This window comes from Mus caroli, chromosome 1 (assembly GCF_900094665.2).
Source record: "Mus caroli chromosome 1, CAROLI_EIJ_v1.1, whole genome shotgun sequence".
Taxonomy (NCBI): domain Eukaryota; kingdom Metazoa; phylum Chordata; class Mammalia; order Rodentia; family Muridae; genus Mus; species Mus caroli.
This window is the reverse complement of record NC_034570.1, coordinates 84,561,882-84,589,368: the sequence shown is the minus strand read 5'-3', so window position 1 is coordinate 84,589,368 and position 27,487 is coordinate 84,561,882. Positions and strand designations below refer to the sequence as shown.

The following is a 27,487-nucleotide window of genomic DNA, read 5'->3' as shown; positions in this document are numbered from 1 at the left end:
TCTTATTGGGCAGAGGTCAGGGATACTGCTGGCTCATCTTGTCATGAGTGCACCGCCTTTACAGCCCAGCCACTAGGTAACTAGTCTATGATGTCAGCAGTGCAGCGGTGAAGAGAGTTCACCAGTTTTGTTTTGTTTTGTTTTGTTTTTTCCTCACATGATTTGCAACAAACCACAGTGGTTCATGTTGATCAGAATGGCTTAGTATGAATTGCTTTTTCCAATTCCTGGGTTTGTAAAGAAAGAGAAGAGTGAAAACCAGAGCCTATTTCCTTAGGTTAGTGGTGTTCACATCCCAACTGAGGGCTCCTTTCTTCTCTGACCATGCAGGTTCATCTCTGCAAGGCCAGGTGACAACTTTTGCTCTTCTTGTGGATTACTTGGTTTACAAGACGCTGCCAGTGAGACTTCAAGTTTACGCAGCTGGGACCCGGGCCTCCTCAATTTTGTTCCTGCATGTGCTGGTGGAAATTTGGAGTGTGTTGGAGCCACTGTTTACCTGGACATCTTGAGCCATTTTGAACTTAAGGCACTGACGCTGCTAGCAATGAGCTCCCAAAGCCATCCAGGTAAGGCCTGTAACTTCTGTCACTAGCATTCTTTTTTACAGATGTGTGCTACTGTCCCTCCAGTCTGCTTGTTCCCTTTCAGATTTTGCTTTCCTGTGGCAGTTGCTGTGGGTTTGCAGCATCAGCAAGTGCTCAGAAACTGGGTTCTTGTCTTCTGGTTCAAAGGACTGATAGAGACCTCCCAGGGATTCAGAGGATGCCCTGGCTTTGTCTGCCACTCCAGTGGCAGGGGGTTTCCTTGATGCCAGGAAAAAGAATTTTGAGTAGGTGATGGGTAAATACCATAGGTAACTTGCAGAGTGAGGTTCCTGTCAGGGTAAGTGAGGAACAGAGCTGCTGTGCTGACCCTGGCTGGGATGAAACCTTGGTTCTGCACAGCCTTTCCAGTGTCCTTGGTTTGCTTTCTTTGGAGCCATATTAAGCATTTCACAAGTCTTTCTGCTTCTTAACAGCCCATTTGGAACTGCTGGGACAAAGGATTCATCCAAGGTCACAGAGCCAGAACAGGATTAGAAACTGCATGCTTGGGACTTTAAATGGGAAATACATATGGGACTTGACCTTAGAAAGTAGCAAAGCATGAACCAGGTTAAATATAGAGAGCCCTGTCTGGCCCACCTTAAGGTGTGGGTCTCCTGGAGAACGTTTGGCTGTTTTTGGCTACTTGTAGTGCATTTTGTAGTCTCTAGGACTTGAGGTGTAGGAACTGTCCTGAGTACACACAGGAGGCTGGATAGATGCTTGGATGGATGCTTGAGGCTTTGTCAGCTGCCTCTGAGACTGTTCTACTGGATAGAGCAGAGGCTTAGGGTCTAGGCTGTTCACTCCTGGATTGCCTGAAACAGAGTGGTAGCACATACTTTTCTGGGCATCATTGCTTTATCTGGGAGCTTCAGAGGGCAGAGATTAGGTTTTATTTAGGTAGGAAGGTTTTATTGATTCAGTTGTTCATGTATTGATTGTTGTAAAGAAATGGTTTATGGTTGATTGCAGGAAAAAATTAAGCTGTATAGACTGAAATGTACAGTAGATACTCATATGAAGGTATGCCTCCTGCTCTGCAGTGAGATGGAGGTGTGTGTATTGCCTGTGTGAACATGCAAAGAGATACATGTGCCCACATCCAAGGTGACATTACACAATTACTGTGAATAGATTATGAACTATACTACAAGTATCCCCACTTCTGCTAATTTCTGAGAAGCTAAAGCTGGGCCAGCAGACACACAGGTTTAAAATGTCTCTAGGGTGACTATGAATTGCTCCAGAATGTGTCTAACTGAAATTCGTAATTACAGTGTGTAGGGAGGTGTAGTTTCCTACCTTTTTACCACGTTGGCACTGGGCAGAAATTGTTTTATTTCAGCTAGCATGCTGGAGAAAATGACTATGTTCTCTTTGCTGTTTAAGTGGTGCACATACTCTGTGACCTGACACAGATGCAATCGGATCTTGTAAACGCTCCCTAAGCATTTCAGGAAAAGCATGCTCTTAAGTTGTTGGTCTGAAGAAGTATATCTTAGTACTGTACTTAAAAATGTCACATACGTGTGACCTAGTTCTGTTCAAGAATATCTGTACCTTCTCTCTACATGTTACATATCTATTAACTCAATTATGTTTTTATGCCAAGATGGCCTCTATCCTTTGCTTGATTTCTGAGAAAAGTTAAATTTTCTATTGTAGTTGTAATTGGTATAGTCTTTTAATATTATCAATCATTTTCTCTATATATTTCAATGTTTCCCTCCAGAGCTTAATTAAAAATTAATGACTATTCTTTTGGTTAATGAGGTCTGTCACCAGAGTACATTGTTATTTTGTTCTGTAAAACACTTGCCTGTTTCTGGCTAGTGGGTCTTGTCCTGTCTACTTCTCTGTGAGTTTCCCCAGCCGTCCTCTTCAAGCCTTATCCTCATAAATGGGGACAGCTGGATTTGACTTTTCTCCCCGGAGTCTTTGCCCTTTGTGTGGGAAATTTTACTCATTATTGTTCACTTCTTTCTGTCTGTCTGACTCTCTTTTTTTCTATCTGTCTGTCTCTCCCTCCCTACCTTCCCTCTTTCTTTCCTTTGTTGAGTAACAGACTTGGGGTTCCTTGCCTACCAGACAAATGTTCCACCACTGAGCTGCACCCCCAGCCCCTCTGCTTGTTTGTCTTTGAGCTTCTGGGTGGCTCTTTCCCTCATGTCAGGTTGTGTGCCTCTGTGTCTTCTTGCTGCGGGTCAGATAGAGCTGCCTTGTGCCGAGATCATTCTTTTCCTCAGAATGCTTGCATTAACTGTGACTGGGCTGTTGTTCAGGGTCTGGAGCTTGCTGAGACTCCTGCCTCTCCAGCCCTCTGGTCTTCTACAGATTGTATTCTAGAACCATATAACAGGTGCCTTCCACATGGCTTACCACAGCTCTGAATGGCCAAGAGGGAAGCTGGCTGTGTGCCTAGGCCATAGGTCCTTACTGGGGACATTTCGACTTGCTTGATGGCCCTGTGGTTTCAGATGAGTCCTCTGGGTTTTCTCTATTGTTAGACATTGCTTTGAATGCTTTGAATCCTTCCACAGTTTATTTATATTTTGAATTTAGTGGATTTCAGGAAGAGAATGAATAGTCAGTTAACTAACTCATTGATTTTTAATAAAGGGGAGTTTTAATATTGGGGATTTGAGCCTGAAGCCTTGCACAGGTTAATTAAAGCATCTTCCACAGAACTCCCAACCTTCAGCTTGCTGTCTGGAACAGGAAACTTCAGACTATGTTGGGACAAAGCTAAGGAACCAGGATAGTCATGCTGGTCCTTGTCACTAAGTCGTAGTTCCCTGTCCTCCTTCCTCTGTGACCCCAGTGTCTTCCCTCTGGCCCCATGCCCTAGCCTGCCTGGCTCACTCTTGCCTGCTCCTGTGTGGCCTGGCGCAGCGCTGGTGGCACATCAGGCCCTGGTGGAGCTCTGTGGCCTTTGGGTCCTCTCACATTGGCAGGGCAGCTTGGCTTTGGCCTGGTGATGAAGTGGCCTTTTTATTTGCTGTGTATAACTCCTCTCTCCTCTGTTTTCCTTTAAACTCCCTGTGGTGCTGGGTGAGGCCTGCGTTATGATTTTATTGCTCTTCTTTCTGGACTTTGCTAGAGCCAGGCCCTGGCTCTCTGACGTAAAAGCCTCCTAACTGTTGGGATTTATTGCTCTAAATAACTGTTTCCAGTACTGTGAGCAGCCTGAGGAAAGGGCTTGGGTTGGTTCAGCTTGTGAGGACTCTGTGGAAAGAAGCTCTGAATGGTGTTGCTGGTCTCATCCTGTACTGAAGCCCTCACTGTTGAGATGTGCCCAGGCAGGCTGTGGTGAGCTCAGCTCTTAGACCTCTGCCTGTGTGGCAAGTCCCCCTGGAAATAGCAGTGGGAGGACAGATGGGGCTGCTGGGAGAACGAGCAGCCATTCTTTCTTCCCTGTCCCTTTTCCCTCCCAGTAATTGCTGTCTTCCTTGGTGTTACAGTGCACCTAGATATTGGTAACCGACTGGCTACCATGAGACCCTGGTCCTGTCACCTGATCACTCACTCATCTGACATGACACTGATCATCAGTGTATTTGAACTTCTTGGGGAAGGTCTCTGCTTAAAGAAAGTAGATATCCTCAAGGAGGCATTTGTGCCGCCTTAGCTGATGGCCTTAGGTAGGAAGCCCATCAGAGCCAGGATCCTTCTTTCTTTCTTTCTGTTCTTCTATCTTGGATCTCAGTGAGAGGCCTGGCTAGTGTTGGGTTACAAATAAAGTAACCATGTTGAGGGAAGCCTGTGGAATCCAAGATCAGTGCTTTAATTTGGGTCATCCTTTGGTTTAATAATAATCTGTATGTTTGAAACATGGCTAGGGTTGTTCTCTGAGTCTCCAGGAAGAGGCCTTCTGCCCCTTGACCTAGGCTGAGCTGAGATCCTCCAGCTCTGTGCTTTAAGTCCTTCCCCCCCCCCCAACCCCCACAGAGTCTCTCTGTGAAGTTCTGGCTGGCCTTGAATTCTCTAGGATCTGCCTGCTTCTTTCCTCTGAGTGCTGGGATTAAAGTTGCATGTCTGGTCCTACCCTTTACTTGTACGGTCTTGAGTCTTATTTATTTTTAACCAGTTTGGTTGCCAAGGTTATTATATAGTAATGAAGATATTAAATGGTAATGAAATTATATCATAAAAGAATGTTTTTTATAACTTTTACATTGTGCTCTGCAATGTATATGTTTCAGGGATACTTGCCCAGTAGGATAGGGAATGAATTTTGTGGGCTGTGGTGCATACAGATGTAGATTCTGGTCAGCTGGTAGCAAGTGACTTGCAAAGTCTGAGTGAGGTCTGGTATAAGAGACCACTGTAGACCACACTGATGTCAGACAGGTATGTAGGCAGTTAGGGGTAGCCAGCCAGCAGGAGGCCTAGGAGTGTCAGTAAGGAGATAGATAGCCTTGTGTAGCATTGTCAGCCAGAGAGGAGTAGCTTCATGCAGATCTGGGAGGGAACAGAAGGGGACACCAGGAGGTAGCCACTCTGAGGTTATAGACAGTGGGGAGCGAGACTGAGCTGGCCAAGGTCACAGAGAAGTGAGCGTTTCTTTTGAGCATACATCAAGTTCTCTGGCAAAGGACATGAGCTACCTCAGACAGTGGGACAGAGTTGGGTGGGAGTGTGTTAAGCCTGGGAGTGCTTCAGTCTGCTTTCTGAAGGAAAGGCTTCCAGAATGCTTGCTTCCTGTGCTTCGTGCTGCCTCCTGCCCAGCTCCTAGCACACGCATCTTGCTGGCATCTTCCCAGCCACCACCCCACTAGCATGTGCAGCTCTCAAGTTGTCACCACCCTGGCTTCTCCATGCCGTGATTATCTGAGATCTTAATCAGTCAAGATTTGTTCTGGAAATCATGTAGACATAAGGACTTATTTTTCAACCTTTCTTTTTTTTCAATCTTCAAATTGTGTTTTGTCTTTTAAAAATCACGAATACTCTGTCACTGGGAAGAGCTCAGAATATTCACTGTCAATGGTGTGCTGATGGTTTGTTTTGGCAATTTTCTGAAAATTCTTACACAGTTTGGGGAGCATTTGCATTTGTGTCCTTCTTTCAAAGCCCCCATTGTAGAAATGCAAATTTCTGAGTTCTGAGATGCTGAATGTTAGATGATTAATGATATTGAAATTTAAGAATGAACTCCTGGTATGTATTTGACACAGAAAACTCAATACTCGAATCATTAGGAACCATTGAGCACAGCTTGGTGCTGGAACAGAAAGGCCATAATTGCAGTGCCTGGCAGTGGGGGCAGGTCGTATGTGGACAGGTGTGCAGATGCATACCGCCTCCAGAGCTGGTCTGTGCAAGGCCCAAAGCCGCTCCAGCTAAAGAACTGGGTCTGTTTAACCGTAGGTGTTTAAAACTTATAGTGATCATAAATCAACATTGATTACTTGCTTACTCCAAGTCAAACACCGCTGTGCTTTTGAGGGACCAGCATGAATAGCAAGTTCGTTCTGAATTGTGCTTTCCAGTCATTACATTTGTAAGGCATGATAACCTTGTGAAGTGAGCTGGAACGCCACCGTTCCATTGTGTGGGTGAGAAAACCAGTATTGCCTGCCATCAAATAACTGCCTCAGTTGGGGTAGGACAGTGCTTCAAAGGCCAGCCAGGAACTGGAATTCATCACCCACACACGCTTCTCTGTGGAGAGCAGAACTCTGGGTGCTTTGGGCTCAGATAAGTCTAGTCAAACTCTCTACATGTGTGGGGCTCCCAGGCCAAGCACGCAGAGATTGGCATTTAGGGGTTGCTGGCACCCCCAGGGAATGGAGTGATTCTTGCCATGTGAAGGAATAGGCAGATCATAGAAGCTCCCAGAAGAGCTGTATACATATAATGAAGATGTCCCCCCAGAAGGCCTGCGCTGGCTAAGTCTGAAGAGCAGGGCATGATGCTTGTTGCCTGGGGTACATGGCCTGGTAGAGAGGCAGTGCTCAGTATGGAGGGAGAGAGTTAGGCTTGCTGTTGCCATCTGTGTGGCCAGGATCTTGTCATCTAGATAAAGAGGCTCTGTGTGACCTTAACACACAGTGTTACCTGAGCCATCCTGGCTCAACCATCCTGAAACTTCTGCTGTTTGCACCATTTTAGGTATGTGTACTGCATTTTAGGTATGGTTCAAACCTTCTCTGAGCTCTCTGCTGGCCCTGGGGTGCTGAACTGAAGGAACTGACTGGGTGCCTGGTGAACCGTGTTAATTTGGGGATTTGGGTGAACCTTAGTGCTTCACCTCAGCACCTCTCTGTCTGCTTATTTCCTGAGAACATAAGAAATGGACAGGGAGGAAACTGTAATGATTAACACAGAGATGAAGTAAGCTTCATCAAGGGCTCTGAGCAGCTCAGGATCTGCTACAAAGCACTGCTCAGCAATGCAGCCACTCCTAACTCTTGCTGTTACCATGTACTTGGAAAAGAAACTTATTTATAGGTGATGTTTGTATGTTTTACACATACAAGCCATAAAGTTTGTGGCTAATTTACATATTTCTAAAAGTTGCATCAGATAGCATTTGTAAAGAACTATGAAGTTGGCTAAAGTATCTTGGTGTTTTTGTTTAGTGGTCATAAACAGGATGAATTGGTTTTCATACAAGTGACATTCACATTAGACCCAAATCGGCTCTGACTCTGTATTCCCTTTAGATGGTGGGATTGGTTGTTGTCCAGTCATGTCAGCCCTTGATGACCAAGATTGGGATGGGCAGGTATGTGTTCATGTATGTGTGAGTGCACATGCATGTGAGTGCATGTCAAGACCTGAGATGAACCTTGTGTCATCCTCAGGAGCTGCCTACCTTGTTTTTTGACACAAGGTCTCTTCACTGAGACCTGAGGCTTGCTGGTAAGTCACTCTTAGTCCTGCCTGGCCAGGGATCCTCTGGGATTCTCCTGTCTCCACTTCCCTAGTGCTGGGAATGCAGATCCATGACACTGTGCCTGGCTTCTTACATGACTATTGGGAGATTGAACTCAGGTCCTCATGCTTGCACTGCAGGGACTTTACTGACTGAGCTTCCCCAGCTCCGTGTGTGTGTGTGTGTGTGTGTGTGTGTGTGTGTGTGTGTGTGTGTATGCATGTATATATGTATGTGTGTGTGTGTGTGTGTGTGTGTGTATATATATTATATATATATACACACACACTAAAGAATACAATTTCTTGTATTCTGGTGGTTTAGGTGCAGTGTCTCTGTTACTTCCTGCTGCTGTATAAAACCCCTTTGGTGATAGGACTTAGTTTACAGAAACTTGTAGTGCATTTCTGGAGGCTGGAAGGCTAAGATCAGGATGCCAGTGAGGGCTTCCTTGGCCTCTGCATTGTCCCACCCTACTGCATTATTTTGTGATGGCACCAGGAGCCCTCCCTATTGAAGGGCCCTCAGTATACTCAGGGTGTCCTCCTCACACTTCATCTCTTCCCTGTGGCTCACTTCTTACTGCTGCTACACTGGGTGGGGAATGGCAACATTTAGACCTTCACAGAAGGTGTTAAAGCCTCCTGGAAAGAGCTAAAGGCCCAACTTTGATTAGTTTACACTCACAGCTGGTTTGCTCCTCTTGCATTCTCCCAGGAAATCTCTTGGAGAAAGTGGACTTTAATTAGAGCCCTGTTTCTCAGTGGCTTGTTTTTCTCAAAAGACCTCACTATTTGGCAGTATTGGTGTTTTGAGAAAACTGTTTCTAATGCACATAGTGTTTAAGAGCAAGCCAGGCTACTTTTAGTGGGAGCCCCTCCCTCTCTTCCTCCCATAGCCAGTCAACAGCATGATACATAATTCTTGATGCTCCTTATTTTTATCTTCACATGGAGCCAATCCCTGTCAGAGGCTAACATTCTTTAAGCCCATGCCTCTCTCCCAGACTGATGCAGTATGTAGACCTGTCTGTACTCTTTGCCTTGCTGCTTGCAACTTATGACCTAGTCAAGTGCAATGGCCACATGATCATGCATCTCTCTTCTGGTTAGTGGCAGTTTTAAAAGAATTGAAATTAAAAATAGATTTGTTTATTATTATTTTATGTGTATAGATGTTTTGTTCACATGTATATCTCTGTATCATGTGTCTCCAGTGTTCACAGAGGCCAGAAGAGGGTGTCTGATTCCTTGGAGCTAGAGTTACAGAGCCAATAGGTGGGTACTAGGATTGGAACTCAGAACCTCTGAAAGTTTCACAAGTGCTTTTAACCACCAAGTCATCTATCCAGGCCCAGTGCTTTGTTCTGGTTCTATTGAAAGGGCTAGAGAGATACGAGTCTTTCTTACTTACAAACTAGGGGCTTAAAAGCATTTAGAAAGTTTGAGGTGGTGCCTGGGGAACCCGGATGCATGAAATGCCAACATTTTCCTTGGAAATCATCTGTGTAACATGGAGCCATACAGAGTTCTCTTCATCCTAGGCCTGGTACTATATGTGTGAGCACCTCAGTGATAGTAGAAAGTAGGAGGTTAGGGTCCCTTGGAAAGCCTACATGGGCATTGACAGTGAGCTGGGACCTGAATGTGGTCCCTCTTGCAGCATCAGGACAGATAGCAAATGAGGGTCTGCTTTGGAGCTGAGGCATTCAGCCAGGGATCAAGGACAGCAAGGGACAGATGTTCTCATTGGTGGGCCTTCCACTGGGAGTCCTATGTCTGCAAAAGACATTCTCATCTGGGAAAGTGGCTTTTTCTAAGTGAGTGCAGGTATCACTGTCCTCTGTAGACATCTGAAAGATGTATTTGTGTCTATCTCCATGCAGTTATTATGGAAGTGCATCTCTAGCACCATTGCTGGAGCTAGAATTAGGGCTGCTGGGGTTGGGGCTTGTCATACTGGGTCTCTCCTGTGGAATAGTACCTCAGGCCTTTAGCCTACAGGAAAAGCACCTGCTGGGCTTTAGCTGGCAGGCTGGGCATTCTTTGAGGTTGTCTTCATTGAGACTCCTTTCTAGCTTCTGCAAGTATTCCATTTGTCCATGCACCTTTATGTCTTCCTGTGATTTGGCTCTCTTCTGTCTTCCCAGGCATGCGCAGCATCTTGTAAACATCCCATGGTGGATAGGAAGGTCAGGCAGGGTCATATCCACTTGCACGGCAGTAGCTGACTCAGTGCAACTGAGGTTCATGGACTGGTTGGCATGTACTGGCATGAGAATGCAACCAGTGGCTGCCTTTACCTGGGAGACCTTGAACTCGGGGTTCTGGGTGCTTTCTGGAGCTGTCCTGGGGAGAGGAAACAGTTTTGATTTTCCTTCAAGCTTGTATAATTGATAAAAGCTGGAAGCCTGGTGGCTCTGTGCTGTCTCTATGCAAAGGTTTTTGCCAGGCAATAAGGAGTTGGGGTAGCTGACACACAGACACCCTTACAGTGGAAGGGCTTTGCTTGGATAGAAGTGGACAGACACTTCTAAGTATGAGTTAGTATATTCATTTTGGTTGACTTTGTTTGTTTGTTTGTTTTTTTGTTTGTTTCAGGCTGTCTTGAAACTTACCATATTACCTGGGCTATTTTTGAACTCAAGATCTTCCTGCCTCAGTCTCCCAAGTGCTGGGGTTACAGACATGCACTGGGAAGTTTGTTCAGCTTAAGGCACTGCCTAAAATAATCTATGCTGATAATATTTTCACTAATGCTGTTTATAAAGCCAAACTCTAACGTGTTCTACTTTCAGACCTTTTATAATTATCACAGGTCACTGTTACATTTAGGATACCTGCTCTTAGTAGCTTGTCTGAATACCTTCAAAGTGAGGTTTATACACATCTGGCTGAAAACAAAACTTCTGCCACTTGGGAAAGTAGCATGGGCTCCTGATAGATCTTAGCATTGGGCAAGAGCTTCAGAGGTGGTGCTAGGCCCCTGTTGGTGCTGCTGAAGTTTCCTCCTGAGTGTGGGCTTTGAACTGTTGGTGTTGGATTCATTCATGATGTAGAGTGCTCACAGAGACTAAGAGATTGGCAGAGCTCAGAGCTCATGGAATGCTATAGTCTTTGTTGGTTCTAAACTCTCTCTCAGTCCCCATGATGACTGGAGTAGACTTAAGGACCCACCTTAGAAAAACAGCACAACTTAAATTTGTCCTATTTTATGTAGCGATCACATAACATTTGACTGACCTTTCTCTGTCCCTCTCTCCCTTCCTCCCTCCCCTACATCCTCCCTCCTTTCCTTTCTTTTCCTGAGACAGGGTTTCTTTGTGTCTCCCTAGCTGCCTTGGAATTCGTTCGGTAGACCAGGCTGGCCACAAACTCATTGAGATCTGCCTGCCTCTACCTCCTAAACGCTGAGATTAAAGGTGTATGCCACCACTGCCCAAAAGAACACTTGAATATCAAGCGCCACTTTTAGACTTAAAATACCAACCATGAATAAGTGGGGATTTAGCCTGTTGGTTTATACCATTGAGTCCTGGACATGGGTCAGTGAACCACAGAAGTTACTGGACCTTACAGAGGTGACTAAAGGGATTTTTAGCGTTCTGATTGAAGGTTTGCAGAGGAGAGTGATGGCAGAAGCTGATGTTGCTAGGCTGTGCAGAGGAAGCTGTGGAGGCCATGGAGAGTTCATTCACTTCTGGGAGTGTGACATCTTTGGACTGCCAGGGAGGTGTGCTGGGAGGTGTCAGAAGCAGTGTGTTTCTAAGCGGAGATAAGGCATGGCCCATGCCAACCTGGAGCTCCTTTCACTGTGCCCTTCTTGGACCCTTGTCTCTTCTGTGAGCAGTCTCAGTACCAGGTTAGCAGGTGGGCTGTATTGTACTACTGCCAGGCCGGTCCTCCAGGCTATGTATGTTGCCTGGCCTTCCTCAAGTCTCTCCCCTGTTCTTTTTCTTTGTCCCTACTGAAGGTGGAGCAATGTGTGGAAACAGGCTAGTATTGCTTGTCTCATTCATAGCTTGTCCCAAGTCTGGCCTGGGTCCAGTCTGCACTGCGTGTATTCCACAGGGGCTTGGCCTGCAGACCTCAGCGGAAGCCAGTTGTCTTGTCTGCTTCTCTGTTCCTGGAAAGCCTTGCCACACACAGCCAGGGCTGCTCTGAGTGTTTCCGGTCTCCATTGTTGGGAGCTATTGGCTCTGATCAGATATGTGGCTGTGCTGTTATTTTGTCCTCATATTTGGAAGGAAATTGGTGGCTGAGAGGAAGGGAAGAGCCACAAAATGTCAAACCCAGCAGTGGCCATCTGACATGGCTGTCTGCTAATCACCATAATGTGGAATGAAAACGGAAGCATTTGATTTCCTTGCTTTCCAGGTTTAGACCATATTTTAGTGACTCTCTGGAGTCCTGATTCCTCCCTGTAAGGAGAAATTTTGTAGCAGTCACCAGCATTGCTTAAGTTTTCTATGACTGGAACTTTCCTGGTTGAACCAATGGCATAGGAGTCCCTGTGTCCTTGTGGGCTTAGAGCTGGTGTGAACTTCTGGTATATCCTTCCCAGAGCTGAAAGATATGTTTGCTGGGGAAGACAGTAGAGTCTCTAGGTGTAGCCTCATGGTGATAGCCACATATCCAGAGATTGCTTGCTGTTCCTGCCACACTCCCTTGGCTGCTGCTCTCCTGACAACCAGCTGTCTGTCAAAGCATTGTAGAGCAGAGAACATGTGCTAGTTCTAGGCCTGACTTTTAGATATATTCATAGGATGAGACGAACACGTCATGCCATGGTCTTCCTGCGTGAACATGTCAGATACTGGAAGGGGTGTTTCTAAAATACCTGCCAGCCCCTCCCATCTGCTGAGGGTATAAAAAAACCAAGAGGCATCTAGAGAAAGGCTGGACTCCTGGATGGGGTTCCAGAATAGGAAACCAGGAAAATGTGGAAAATCCGAGAAAAGGCTTGGTTTCAGCCGTTAACTGTCTTACCAGTGTTGGTTCCTCAGACCTGGCTATGCACTGTGGTCTACTAAAACCTGTCTCCAAAAGTGAAGTACTTTAGTAAGTGCTCTTTCAGGTGTGGTCCTCTACCCAACTGCGGGGATGCCAATGTGTAGCGCTTGCTTTGTCCCTTTATGGTTGCATGAGGTCACCTGTCTTAACAAGTCTTCCTTGGTGGGAGCTGAGTTTGTTTTTGGTCTTCATATGTTGTTGTTGTAAATACTGAGGCCTAGGAGTTCCCGTGAGAGCTTTCTCTTGGCAGATGCCAGCATGGAGACAGGCGTGAAGCCTCAGTGGGAGCCCAGGAAAGGAGATTCCCCCTGAACCTGCTCTGCAGACAGAGAAGTGACCAAGTGGATCTGCTCTACTGAACTCACCTTTCCTTTGGGTGCCTCCCTTTGCTTTTCCTAGCTTAAATGAAGTTTTAAAGTTTACTTAATGGACTCATGCAGTATTTGCTCTTTTCTGTCTGGGCCCTTTCAGCAGAGCGTGAAGATGTTTCACTGGATTGACTAGCCCAAGCTATTCTTTTGTTGGTGCTGATGTTTGCATGGTTTTCTCTTGGAGTTGTTGTGTGCAGCAGGCGATCTGTGCAGAACTGATTGTGACAGTGCTCTGGCCATAGCTTGAGTGCAGCAGGCGATCTGTGCAGAATTGCTGTGACAATGTTCTGGCCTGTGCTGCATGAGCTCTGTCTGCCCTGCATGCACTCTTCAGCATTCTGTGCTGTCTTTTCATCTTTACTGTTGCTGCTGAATAAAGCCTCCTGTGTTACTAAAGATGCAGTTCACTTTCATATGGACAACTGGCCACACATGGGTGGTAGGGAAGTCCCTCTTCATTCAGTTCCTGGATGGAGATTCAGAAAACCAAGTTGTCTTTCTTTTTCGTTATTGGTTACTCTTACTGCTATTTTCTGACAGTTCTGTGGGTTGCCTTTTTTTCTTTCTAGGGTTTTTTTTTAATTTAGCAGATGCTTTTAATTTTAATGCACCTCGTTAGTTCATTTGTTTTATTTGTGCCTATCTAAAGGACTTGAAGATGTCCTGTATAATTTTTAGTAGAAACATGACACTTTACCAGTTGTAAATCCATAAGGATTTTTAAAAGTAGGGCATGAAATGGGGATTAGACACTCTGCACTTTAGGATTAGGTTACATCAGTGGCTTACTGAAGGGTTAATACTTTCTTCATCACTGTGCAATGCCAGTCAAGTCTCTGTGTGGTTGGGTTTGGTTTTAGACTGTGCTCACAGAGCCATCTCAGTCAGTTATGGTTCTTTTAACTAGTTATGCTGGGTGTGAGTTTTTTATAAATGTCTAAAGCCCTTTTCAGTTACCTACCTGTACAGTCTCTGTATTAGAATTCTGTTGACTTGCACATAGAATAACTTTTATTTCCAGTTTTCCAACCCATGAGTGTGGTGTATGTTTTTGTTTATTTAGGTCTTTAATATCCATTTTGTATTTCTCATAGTTGAGGTTTTATTTATTATTTTTAAGATTTGTGTTTTTTTGCTTTTTTTTTTTTTTTTTATTTTTTATTAGATATTTTCTTTATTTACATTTCAAATGTTATTCCCTTTCCTAGTTTCCCGTCCGAAAATCCCTATCCTCTCCCCCCTTCCCCCTGCTCCCCAACCCATCTACTCCCGCTTCCTGACCCAGGCATTCCCCTATATTGGGGCATAGGACCTTCAGAGGACCAAGAGCCTCTCCTCCCATTGATGAACAACTAGGCCATCCTCTGCTAAATATGCAGCTAGAGCCACGAGTCCCTCCATGTGTTTTCTTTGATTGGTGGCTTAGTCCCAAGGAGCTCTGGGGGTACTGGTTAGTTCATATTGTTGTTCCTTCTAGGGGGCTGCAAACCCCTTCAGCTCCTTAGGTACTTTCTCTAGTTCTTTCACTGGGGACCCTGTGTTCCATCTAATGGATGACTGTGAGCATTCACTTCTCTATTAGTCAGGCACTGGCAGAGCCTCTCAGGAGACAGTGATATCAGGCTCCTGTCAGCAAGCTCTTGGCATCTGCCATAGTGTCTGTGTTCACTGGTTGTTTATGGGATGGATCCCCAGGTGGGGCAGTTTCTGGATGGTCATTCCTTCAGTCTCTGCTCCGAGCTTTTTGTGTTTTCTCAACCAGTTTTTTTTTTTGGGGGGGGGGATGAGGGGGGTTGTGCTGTTTAGAAATACAATTAGTTTTTGTATAGTAATCTTGTCACCTGACACATCACTGAATTTGCTTTTACATTTGTTCATCTATAAATTCTTTCAGGTTTTAGTGGAGCTCCCACTGTCCGGATGGTGGCTGTTGTGGGGTTGAGTTTTAGGCTGTCTTGTAGTGATGTGAACTCCAGTGAGAAGCTCAACAACAGCCCTGTATTGTGGCATCTGGGTCTTGCTTCAGCCAGAAGGAAAACTCCCAACATGTCATCACCAGTGTGACATTTGCTGCAGGTTTTGTGTAAATGGTCTATCAGGATAAGGGTGTTCCCATCTGTTTTTAGTGTGCCAAGAATTTTCTCATCAGAGGGTGTTAAGACCTTAGGTTGAACCACATGAACCGCAAATACTCAATCTTTCAGTCTGTAAAGTTAAAATTTTCATTTGGTTTGGCTTAATATATTAGGCTTTCTTTCCTTTTATTTGATTAATGTGATAAAATTTCTCAGTTGACTTTTTCTTATGTTAATCTAGTCTTATATTCTGTAACTGTGGTTTATAATATACACATAGACCCCAAACTTACTTACTTGTTTGTTTGTTTATTGGTTTTGTTTTTGTTTTTGTTTTTGGCTTTTCGAGACAGGGTTTCTCTGTGTAGCCCTGGCTGTCCTGGAACTCACTCTGTAGACCAGGCTGGCCTCAAACTCAGAAATCCACCTGCCTCTGCCTCCCAGGTGCTGGGATTAAAGGCGTGCACCACCACTGCTCAGCTAAACTTTTAAATTTTGATGTTAAGCTATGCTGGCCCCTTAAAGTATGGTGAAGTTGTGCTCTTTCTTAATTCCAGTATTGGCAAAGATTTTTGGTAGAGTCAGACTGTTCTGGGACCACATATGTTTCCAGTGTAACCTCGCCTCACGACTTTCTACACTTGAGACAATGTAAGAATCTATTCTGTTTTGCAAATGGAACAGAAAAAAAATCAAGCCATAGATTGTAATTGGCCTGTGGGCTGTAGCGTGCCCACCCTGTCAAGCTGTCTAAAGAGTTGGTGAAGGCATTATCCCTGTAGTGTTGGGAAAAGCTTCCAGGAGAGCATCTCTGAGTTTAGTGTGCCCTAACGTGATAGGACTCTATGTCCTGCGTAGGACATTTTATGTCTTCTGGCATCAGGTTATTCTTTCTGAATTTTCACTTGCAGAGTTTCTTCTACATTCTTATTTGTGTATTTTCTGAGAGGTTGCCATTATCTCTCCTCTTCCTTCCCAATATTGCTTATTTCTTTTGTTTCCATTGAACTTATAACTATTCAGGTAAGTATTTGTAAAGATCTGAGCTCCAGTTCTTGAGTTCAACTGCTGGGTATTTTGTTTGTTTGTCTGTTTGTTTGTTTACCGATTGAGATAACTATTCACATCAATAAGTTTTTCACATTTTCTTGCTTTGTAGTCAAGGCTCAGAATTTCCATATGTGCATGGCTTTAGCCAGATTGTAAGCTTTTTTTTTTTTTTTTAAATACCAGTTGCTTTGTAATTCATTGAACAGTATTACCAAATTTCTTATGCTACTATCTCCTTTGATCCATGGGTTATTTGGAAACAATTATGAATTTCCTAGTTTTTTGCTCTTGTTTTGGCCTGTCTTTCAAGTGTTTCCCAAGTTCAGTTCTCTAACAGTTTAGTCAGGTTTGATAATCCTGTGCTCAGATCTGTGGCCTGGCCGGTGTCAGCCCTGCTGTGACTGTGGATAGGAGGCACCTCCTTTTAGTCTGTCAGGTTTGGTTTTTTTGTGCGTTGAGGTATTTTAAGCGCTGTAAATTGGGAGCCTTACACTTTGGTGTTAGAATAACCATCTTTGCTTTATTATGTCTTTTCTCCCTGTGTTGCTTCCTAGGGTGTAAAGTCCAATTTCAGGTTCTATGAGGACCAGGCTGAGCTTCTCAACCTTTGCATGTGGCTTGAGAGCTAGCCAGCTACCTGAAAGGCTGATGGCTCCAAGTGCTCTCCCCATCTCCCTCCCTTCTCTCTACCATCTCATTGGCATCTCAGAGCTCTGACTGCCTTGACAATCCTGGTGTTCCAAAACCTGCAGACACATCTGTAACAGTTGAAATTTTAACCTTGACCAGAGGATGGCTTGGTATAACTCCAGTTGCTGTAGACCATAGTGGAAGTTCAGGTCTTAGTTACCAGGGCCAGTTACCCTGTTTTCAGTCTAATGACACAGGTATGCTGTTTGACTACTCTTCAGGGCCCCTGTTCTGCACTGTCCAGATGGCTTTGTTCTCTGTGTTCCATGCTTTATAGGATGGCTGGTTTCATGATGCCATGAAATGGAGTGGGCTGAGTTGTGTCTGTAGCCGTGAGCCACTCTTATAACTCTTACTCAGATCTTTTACGAGGTGATGTTTGTGGTACCTTGTAAGTGATGTGATGCTTTTCTGCCTGCCCGCTTCCCATCCAGTCCTCTTAGCACGAGTGAAGAGTCCTTTCAGGAGTTTCCTTGAGAGGTAGTTTGGAAGGAGGTGGTATGGTGGGTATCAGGGTGTCGGGGGCCAGGCACAGACTACTTGTTGGGCAGTGGAAGTGTGACTCAGGTCCTTTGTCCTGTGGGGCCAGGGTATGTTAAAGACCTTAGTTCTTGGTCCTATGATCTCCCCTATTCTCATACACTGATTGTAATCAAGGACCAAAAGGCTACAATAAACCAGAGGCTGGCAGATGGATGGTTTGGCGCTCTCACACTTGAGATGGAGTGCAAAATGGCTTCTCTGGAGTAATTTATTTATTTATTTATTTATTTATTTATTTATTTATTTATTTATTATATGTAAGTACACTGTAGCTGTCTTCAGACACTCCAGAAGAGGGAGTCAGATCTCCTTACGGATGGTTGTGAGCCACCATGTGGTTGCTGGGATTTGAACTCTGGACCTTCGAAAGAACAGTCGGGTGCTCTTACCCACTAAGCCATCTCACCAGCCCAATTTTTTTTTTGAGATAGAATGCTAGAAGGATATTTATCTTTTGTAAGGAGTAATCCATGCATTTGATGTAACATGCTGAGTATCATTAACGATGCATTTAATGTGACTTGGTTGTAAATAGTTAGATGTGCATTTGATATAACTCGCTGTGTATACTGAACCATGCATTTGATGTGGCATAGCTATGCATAGTTAGCCATGTATTTGATATAACAGGGCTGTATATAGTTAAGCATAAATGTGATGTGATGTGGCTTTGCATGGCTAGCCATGTATTTGATGTCACATGGTTATGTGTAGTTGACCATGCATTTGATGTCACATGGCACCTAGGGTGTACAAAGAGGATGGTAGCAGAAAAAGCCTCGCTTGTGCACACATCCCATCCTGGGAGGAGGCTGCTGCTGTTGCAAAGGCTACATCTCTCACATTCCAACTTTCTCATCTTGAGGTTGTCCCCTGATTTGCAAACTTTAAAATCCAGTTCTTGAGAAGGGGATAATAGCAATAGATTACAAGATCAGAGGCATCTAGTCATTTCTATAGACACCCCAACCATGGAGTGTGCACACTGGTGGGGCCTTGCAGACGCCATCTGAAGGGGGCCTCTGGGAGAAGATTGGCTCTGGGGCAGGCCACTGGATACTGTGGCCAGCCACAGCAGGGCCAGGCATTGTGGCAGGACCTCCCCAGCCTGGGCCTGGGCCTGATTTACCAGCCTGGAGCTGCTTGGAAGACTTGGGTGTGCTGCTCCCAGAGGAGGAGTGGCTCCGCTTACACACTCAGCCTCAGGCCTGTAGCCCAGGCCAAGTGGTTTCTTAAAAAGAATTCTTCCTCCCCTGATTAATTTCTGGCATGCAGTGCTTGGGAGCTCTTGCGTCAGTAAATCGTCACGAACCCTCAGTCGTCTGGATCAGACATAAACACCAGGCCCAGCTCCACCACTCCTGACATCCTGCCAAGCCTGCTTGCCCTCAAAGCCTCAGGACAGGCAGCTGCAGAAAGAGAAGGCAGGGACTATTGCTGCTCAAAGTCCTCTCAGAGGGTGCCTAACTGCACCGCATGCCGTGCTCGTGGGTCAGGATCTAGGCTCAGATGTAACTTATTTATGGAGCTGTGTGCTGTTTCTCCCCTGACATTCCAGACACATCCATTGGGTATTTTACTCTTTGGGAACAGTTACTGCCTTCCGTTGGCATTCTGTTTGAGTTTATAAAGGTCCCTGTGTGAGATTCACCTTGTGGTTTTAGCATCAGGGGAGTCTAGAGGGTGAGTATGTTTCCTGCTGTCTGGACAGAACTTTCTGAAGTCTGAGGAATTCAGTGAACTCCCCATCAGGCCTTCTCACCCATAGGTGAGGCCATCTCTCCTCTTGTCTCCTTCCTCCCCTCTGTCTAAGACACACTTTTGGTCTTGGCGTGTAATATCAGAAGAGGCCAGAACAGGTGAAGTTTCACCAGAGCTTCTTCAGACTCCTGGAAAACAACTTGTAACTGCTGTCCTGCAGTCAGTGGGAGACACAAACATTAGGGCTTCCTAGGGTATCTTTAGGGAACATGTGTGGCTGTAGCTTCTGTAATCCAGCTGTTGTAGATACTAAGGGGTGATATTGGGGGCCCTGGGCATACTTTATGGTTGTGTCAGGCCATCCTGTGTTTGAGACAGAGTTCCTCAGAGGCTCCAGAGGCAGAGTTAAAAGTGTAGTGTTGAGTGAGGTCTTGCCCAGGTAGCCTGTGCAGAACATGATATCAGGGTCTTTCATTATTTTCTTCTAATTTTCCACCTCTACATCCCTGCCACAGTTTAAGGAAGATTTATGAATGAAAAGTAAATCTAGGGTGTAAGCAATACTAACATATGTGATGCTAAAGACAGAGTGACCTGTTTGAGCCAGAGTGTCCCTTGGTAGAGCCACGGTGGAGCTAGAGTTCAACGCTTCCCACAGCATCTGAACTATATGCTAGGCGTGGCCGCTTTCCCCCTGACCCCAGGTAGTGGAAGAGTGCTTATTAGGTTCAAGCTCACTTGTTAATGTCATTTGTTCCCTAAGCCTTATGCCTTTCTGGGAATGCACAGCTTCTGCTGCAGGTGTGGTGAGGCCCCATGGCTGGGACAAATGTTCAGGTGCAGCTGAGAAAACAGAGCCAAGCAGGGCTCAGCTTATGAGACCCCAGGTTCCTGTGGCTTCTGGGGGTTCTACAGTCTCTGGTTTTGAAACATGTTTAGTACAGGCAGTTAATCAGTCATCATAGACTTTTCCTGGAAGAGTGTGTGTGTGTGTGTGTGTGTGTGTGTGTGTGGTGGGGGTACTATTGCAGGTGATGTGGTCTCAGTGGTTCCCTGGGCCTGGGAAAGTCTTGGGTCTGTGTGCTTCTCTTAGGATTGAGAGCAGAATGTTCTCTGTGGACAGGGTATTCATGGGAACTGCTCCACTGGCTTCGTTTGCTGTATGGAGTCTTAGGATAACATGGAAGTGGGCCTCTAAAGCCACAGAGGCAGTAGCTGTTAGCTTGCTGGGATGCCTTCAGTAAAGGTCCTGAGTTTCCCAGTTAGCCTTACTCTTCCTAACAACACAAGGCACCTATGGTGGGTTCCCCATTCTTCCTGAGGTCTTTCATTTAGTGTGTCTTGAACACTTACATATCAGTTACAGCCTTTGCCTGGGTGTAGCAACAACACATGCCTGTAATCCCTGAATTCAGAGGCAAAGGCAGGAGGATAGAGTTCAGGGCCTAGGCTGGTCTATGCTCTGAAGTACTTAACTCTTTCCTTTATACTTGGGTGTTATTCTGATCTTTTCCAACTTGTATGTGGGTTTCTTGGATCATTGTGTGTCTATTATTTATTGTGGCAAATACAGGCAGCGTAAACATTCCTGCTGTGACCATCTTTAAGTGTATCTGAGTGATAACACTAGACTGCATGGTTATGCACCATTTTCAAACTCTGACCTTTCCAAACAGAAATCGTGCCTTTCAGTACCAGCTGTGCATCCCCTTCCCAGCCCCAGTGGCAGCAGGCAGCCCTAGGTACCTCGGGTAGGGGCGACTGTAGTGCTTGTCCTCTGCCAGGCTATGTGAGCAGCACAGTGTTTTAGGAATCGTCTCACTCCTTCCCCAGGCTGATACATGTCCCCTCTGTATGAGCTACACCTTGTTTACCCATTTTGCTGATGTAGACTCGGGTCATTTTAGATGTTAGGTGCTGTGAATATTGGTGGACTTGTGTCTGTTTGAGTCCCCACTTCTAATTCTTGGGGGCAGACCTGGAAGATCATGAGAATGCCACATGGAATTGTTGAGAAACCACAGTTTTCACATTTAAATATTTTTATATATATTTTTATCAGCATTGTTCTGTGAGTCCACTTTTTTAAACACCTCCTAATTTTTGGTACCTTGCTTTTGTTAAAGATGTCATTTCACCGTGGTTTTCATTTGCATTTGCTAGTAAGTAGAGCTGCCGAGCAAGCACCTCCCATGTACTCACTGGGGAGACACTGATGCATCTTCTTTGTGGCGATGTCTATCTAGGGTTTGGCCGCTTGAGTGGGTTTTTTTCTTACTGTGGATTGCAGAAGTACTCGGTGTGCTTGGTCTACCGCTTGTCCGGGCGTCTCCCACTCAGTGTTGCTTTTGTGTTCTCTAGTGTCTGCTTTTGAGGAGGTTCAGTTCTTGTTTCTGTTTGCTAATTGACTTTGGTGTCATGTCTAAGAAGCTGTTGCCAGGTCCAAGGTATGAAGATCTGCTGTCTGGTACGAGTTTTATGGTTTTAGTTTTTGTATTTAGACCTTTAAATTTGGAATAATTTTTTGGCCAGTGTGTGAGGTGGAGATCTGCCTTCATGGCTGTTGTGGATGATATAGCTGTCTTCTGAGTGGTTAGATCCTAGGGAAACTTTTCTTGGGAAACTGTATCAGCTACAGTTGTCTCCCTTTCCAGATCAATAAAGCTGTTACTCTTCCTGTCATAGGCCAGGGTGCGTGGACATACTTACAGCTTTGCCTTTCCTGACTCCCGACCCTGCCACTGTGTTCCTTTATCAGCACATTGTTATCCATACCTTCTTGTGTTATGTCTCCCTCTCTGTAGGTCTGCAGTTGTGTAGAGTGTGAACTGGTGAACCCCATGAGTGGTGCTTTCAAGCTGCTCTCTGAGCTTGCTGTAGTCCCCAGTGGATCTGCCCTTGGAGCTGAGTGCACTGCTGTGGCACCGGTGGGCTGAGTAGTGGCGAGACAGCAGCACACAATGCCTTGGCCTTGGTAGGTTCCTGCCCAGCAAGCTAGTAGTAGTAGCCGCAACAGCCTGTACAGGGAACAGGGTTTACCCATTTTTATCGGAATGAGCTTCAACACTGCTGTTCTTACCTTTAACTACAAATGCTTGAAGAACCAAATTGTCAGTCTTATTTTGTGTTTAATTTTCTTCACAAACATTCCTGTTTGGAATGATGTACCTTGTGAGTCTGTTTTCCTGCTTGAACTTCATTTGGGTTCATTGTGACAGAATGGGCTTTCTCATCTGATGCCCCAAGCTTGTGTTTCCTTCACCTAACTCTGCTTTAGCTTTTGCCTCTGCATACCCAATTTGTGTTTCAAGTTCAGGATCATTTGAACACTTTCTTTGAAGAACTTTGGGTGCTCAGTTTCTGTTGCTAGGCATCCTAATTTTCACCTGGGATCCAGTGCTACTTGCCTGTTATGTTCATTCTTAGGTTATAAAAGTCCTGTCAGCTGTGTCCATGCTCCCTGAGAGCCTCTGCATTTGTGGTACACGCAGGTGTACTTCTTGTGGTCCAGAATTCAAATGAAGCTATAAGGAATATATTTCGTTTTGAATTTTCACAGTTCACTTAAAGTGTTTTTTAAGTGTCTATGTCTTGTCTCTGAGTTTTGTTACACCCTTTATGCTCAGGTAGTATGATCCCAGCTTTGTATGAGTACCATCCTGTTCCTTCTCCTCATGGTGCACACTGGGTGGAACCAGAGGGTGTACTGCTTTGAGGTAGCTTCTGGCTAGATGTTCCTTCCCCTGTAATCAGGGGTCGGGGTGGGGTGACCCAGAATCTACTGTCTACTCTCAGTGCTTCCCTTTGGCAGGGACTTGTTTCAGGTAAAGTGCCCATGCTATCAGCCTGCACTGTTGGTGCTTTACTACAGAACTCCCTAAGGAGCTGCTAGCATCACCTTTTGATTTTGTATAAAAGTAGGTTTTTGTTGTTGTTGTTGTTGTTTTAGGAAAATGGTTCTCTTGCCAATTTTAAAAGTTTCCATGTAGTATAAACTTAAAATCTGGCAATGCTTAATTAAAGGTATGCAGTGGAAAGAAACTGCTCACTCTGCCCCACCAGCTTTGACACAGTTCTGGTGTGGATCCCTTGGCATTCTGCCCCATCCCCATCCCTCCCTGTCTCTGGGCCACTACTCATGCTTACATCTGTAACAAACACAATGGAACAATGGTCCTTTTAGTCGTTGCTTACAAATCCTCTCTAAATGGGAGCTTGAACTTATCTATAGCATACAGCACCTCAGTGAACATTCTTATCCATATATCTTTTTGCTTGTGACTGAGTGTTCTTCTTAGTGTTTTTGGATACAAGTTCAGAAAAATAGGATAGCTGAGACAAGGGATGGAAATTTTAATAGTATTGCTCCCTAAGATAAGAGAACCCTGTGGCATGGGTTCCCTCTGGCTGTGTGCAGTGTTGAGACACACAGCGGGCAGGCTCACAAGAATGCCCAGGTGCTCCGACCAGATGTGGTGAGTTTCTTAGTAAGGTGCTGGTGTTTATAGTCTTGAGGCGTCAGTATCTGGTCTGGTTCCTATCCCACACTGCCATCATTCCCAACACAAATCCTTCACTGAGCGTCTCCCACACAGCAGGGTACTCAAGAGCTGGGGCAGTGATTAATCTGGTAACACTTATGTGCAGAGGGGAGACCGGAGAGCAGAAGAGTGGATAATGGTATCATGGCTGACATGCCAGGTTCCCTCCTGCAAGTGGTCAGCTTGGACTTCTGTGACAGCTTAGGAGCAAGTACTTGAACCCTGAGTTTCCCCATTTTGTAGATGAGAAAGCTGAGGTATCAATAGAGGGTTGTGTGAGCAGTTTGATGCAATACTGTATGCTTCTAAGTATCAGGCTACAGACTTCCATCTGTCTGGATATCTTATGGATGGAGAGGGCACCAACTTTAATACTCTCCTGTGTCTGCTGGGAAGCTTCAAGGGCTTGGCCTGGTTCTTCTGATTTTAAGTTCTTAGCTCTCTAGGTAACAATGTGTTGACTCTGAGATGCACAGCAGGACTGCAAGCAGCATGATTACTGACCAGTGAGGCAGGCAGGGTGTGGGACATATGGAGTTGACTGAGGGAAAAATTGTGGGAATACTGGAGCCCGGGAGACCTCAGAACAGGTAGGTTGTAAGGAAGAGAACTTGACCTAGGCAGCATGGTGGCTGATGTGCTCATGTGTTCTTCAGGTGGGTTGAGCCACCAGACCTTGAGGGGTGGGCTTCTCCATCTTCAGAAGCAAGACAGGTTGCTCCTTTCCTTCTGTGGTGAGCAGCAGGTGTCTAGGTGATAGAACCTCAGCAGGGTGTCCTTAACTCCCAGCCTATGGGCACTGTTAGATATGGGCTGCAGCTATTAGAAATGATTGATTGCTGTATATATGCAGTGCAATGAGTTTGATTAGTTAATCAGACAGGATCTGGCTGTGCAGCCCATACTGATTTTGAACTTAGAGTCTGCCTGCTTCGGTTACAGGTATGTGGCACCACCATGCCAGGGCTTACGTTATGTATGGCTTATATAAATAAATACTAATGAATAAATAAATAAATTGCTAAGGAATGAATTTGTTAGGCTTTTTTTCTCATGAATATTTTCTCATGCTGCCAAAAGGTCAACTTTCCAGGGCAACAGGAGACTAGCATGAATGTACAGATTGCTGCTTCCCAACCCAGACAGTCAGGGCAATGCTCACAGAGGAAAGAACAGCACTGTGCCAAGTGTTGAGCAGCAACGAACATGGGGAAGCTGGGGACACTGTGGTGAGCACTGTGTAGTGGCTTTTAGTAGAGAGAGAGAGATCAGTCAGTGAGAGCCTGCAGAACACTGCACTGTTTTTGGAGAATAGTTCAGACTTCCTGGGGTGCTGCCTACATGGAAAGCTGTTGCAGGCTACTGATGGGCCTGGGGTGCAAGATAGGGACATTGGATCAAGGGATGTAGTCCCAGCCTCAGCTCGATGACCCGTGACACAGTACAACAAGGGATTTCTGGAGCAAGAAAAAGAAAGGCCCTGTTAAGAGATGCTGAGGGAGCATCTAGTAAAACATATCCTATTTGAAAGTTGAAAACTAGACTTCCCTAGCCAGAGGTGTGCAGAATCATGTCAGTCCAAAGCGCATAGGCCTAAAATGAAAGAGGGACTTCCCTCACATTGCTGGAAGAACCCTGGTTGTCACTGTTAGGGTGTACATCTTGGGGCTTACAGCTCTGGGAATGGTGCAGCCATGGAGTTTCTTGGAAGAGTTCCTTGCTACTTGGGCATGGTCCTCATTCTTTCACATTTTCTCTGACTTTAGAACCTGTTAGAGAAAACAAAACAAAAATGATAAGCACAGTTCCCTTCTTTTAAGATGTTTACCTTAGTGTGAGTGGAAAGAACATCAAGGCACTTTATACATGTAGCTGCTCACCAGGAGAGTTTCATCACAGGGATACTGTACAAGCTTGCTGTAGAACTCTGTAAGAACAGGAAAATGGAAAATCAGAAGGGTCAGGGAAGTTAGTACTCAGACTTGCATAAATTTAAACTCTTCAAATGAGGGAGAACTTGGAGTTCTTTGGGTTTTTTATTTGTTTTGTTTTTAAGATTGATTGATTGATTGATTGATTGATTATAAGTACACTGTAGCTGTTTCCAGACACACCAGAAGAGGGCATCAGCTCTCATAACAGATGGTTGTGAGTCACCTTATGGTTGCTGGGAATTGAACTCAGGACCTTCTGAAGAGCAGTCAGTGCTCTTAACCGCTGAGCCATCTCTCCAGCCCTGAACTTGGAGTTCTTATGAGTGATAGGTTTGGGCCTGTCAAACAGAGGACAGGAGTGCATTTTTCCATGGTTGGGAGCACGGGAGGCCCTGTGTCCACACGACACATCCCGAGGCTGCCCCACATGGGTCCTTGTGGTCTTGATGCAAGCCCTGTATTTACTGTGAGAGAGATAGATGCCTCTTTCTTGGCTCCTTAGATCAAGCTTTTTTTTTTTTTCTTCCCACACATTTATTTAAATTTAATTACAAAATACTATTAAAAATGCACAACTCTCATTTTCCCCCATGTAAAAAAGCAATACACCATCAGTATCTAGAAGACCCTTTGTTTCTGCTTTTAATATTTTAAACCATGTACATACATGTTACTAAACTATTCTGTTTGAGTTACACATTTTAAACTTGACATACATGGAATTATAGTGTATGTTTTGTAGCTTGTGAGGACTTTTGGATAAAACTTGATGAGACCCAGTCTCAGGTGCAGAATCTGAGGTCAACATTTCTTGTTGGTTAGTATCTGCCTTAAGCATGTTCCTGACATATTCTTTGTCCTGTAATGGTGTGGTGCTTATTTGCAAACATGTCTACTAGTAAGTGTGCTGTTGGGAGCCTTCTTTGTGTTTCCTGATTCAGGTGCAGGTGGTGTATGGTAGAAGATAAGCAGTATTTGGACCCCTCCCTCAGCCCTGCCATTCCATATTGTCTGGGCTAGCCCTGTCAGCCACAGCCATTGGGCTGCTGAAAGGGAGCTCTCTGGGCATTTGGTGAACACAGCCAGATTTTAGCCTCCTCTATAGGTGGTTGTGGGTATAGGTACTTCTTGTCTGAAGTATCTATGTTTCTGTTGGTCTGTAGGATGGATGGCCTGTGTGTGTCTTACCTTTCAGTTCTAAGCTAGCCTGCTACTTGCTTTCTTTAGAATTCCCTCTTGCGATTCCCATGATCCCTAAGGGGATATTCTTGTTTTATTGTTTCTGTGTTTATTGATGTTATTGCTAACTCTGTCTATATTCTGGAATCTTTGTTTTGCTTCTTGTATATTTATTTTGTCTGTATCCCATTCTGGTTGGACCGTCTTCAGGTGTGCACCCCTGTCTGAGAATGGTATCTTGTCAAGGTTCTCCCTCTGAGCTCTTGCTGCTTGATAGCATGAATGTCCTTTTGAGGTGTATGTGGACCCAGTGTTCCTTGATCTCTTAGTCTTGTGCTATCTATTTATTGTCCATCTGTCCTGCCTGCCTGCCTGCCTGTCAGTCTGTCTGTCTGTCTGTCTGAAGAGTAATGTTTTTCAGGAGTTGGGGAACATTTTAGGACTTAACTTTTTTCTGTCCTGTGTGTATCACCTAGAACAAGAACAGCCTCCCATTACCCTACCTCATGCATAGAGTCAGGAAGTTTACTATGACCCAGGACTGTTCTCTGGAGTGTACATTTGTTCACATTTTGTTGATTGTCTGGTAAGAATGGTTTATATGCCAAAAGAAAATCTTGGATCCTGCCTAGCATTCATATCTTCTGTTCCACAGGCCTCTCTAATCTGGGACAGTCTTAGTGTCTTTCTGTGGCTTCCTGACAGGAACAGTATGGAAACAGACAGGGTTGCCATTAAACAATAAAAAAAAAAAAAAAAAAAAAAATCTCCCCTCACCTTTGTTCATTTCCTCCTGTTTCATTTTGGGTGGTTTGTGCTGGGCTGGGAGGCTGCAGAGGTGTCCTAGTGTCTCAGGTGCCCTGACTTTTACTTGTTTCAGGAGGCTGAAGGGGTGTTGCCAGGAGCTTGTTACAGGAAACT

At 45.0% G+C, this 27,487-nt stretch overlaps 1 protein-coding gene across 8 annotated transcripts in view; it reads left to right on the top strand.

The window, feature by feature from the left end:
* Hdac4 (histone deacetylase 4) overlaps positions 1-27,487 on the top strand; it is a 242,442-nt gene that overhangs the window by 31,645 nt on the left and 183,310 nt on the right. For 7 of the 8 annotated variants that reach the window (XM_029480595.1, XM_029480601.1, XM_029480630.1 and 4 more), the window contains one exon: positions 331-569. In XM_029480595.1, coding sequence (XP_029336455.1) covers positions 548-569 — 22 coding nt within the window. In that variant the 5' untranslated portion in view covers positions 331-547. Of the gene's footprint in view, positions 1-330; positions 570-21,716; positions 21,887-27,487 lie in introns of all 8 variants that reach the window. The other variant, XM_029480619.1, reaches the window with a different exon arrangement.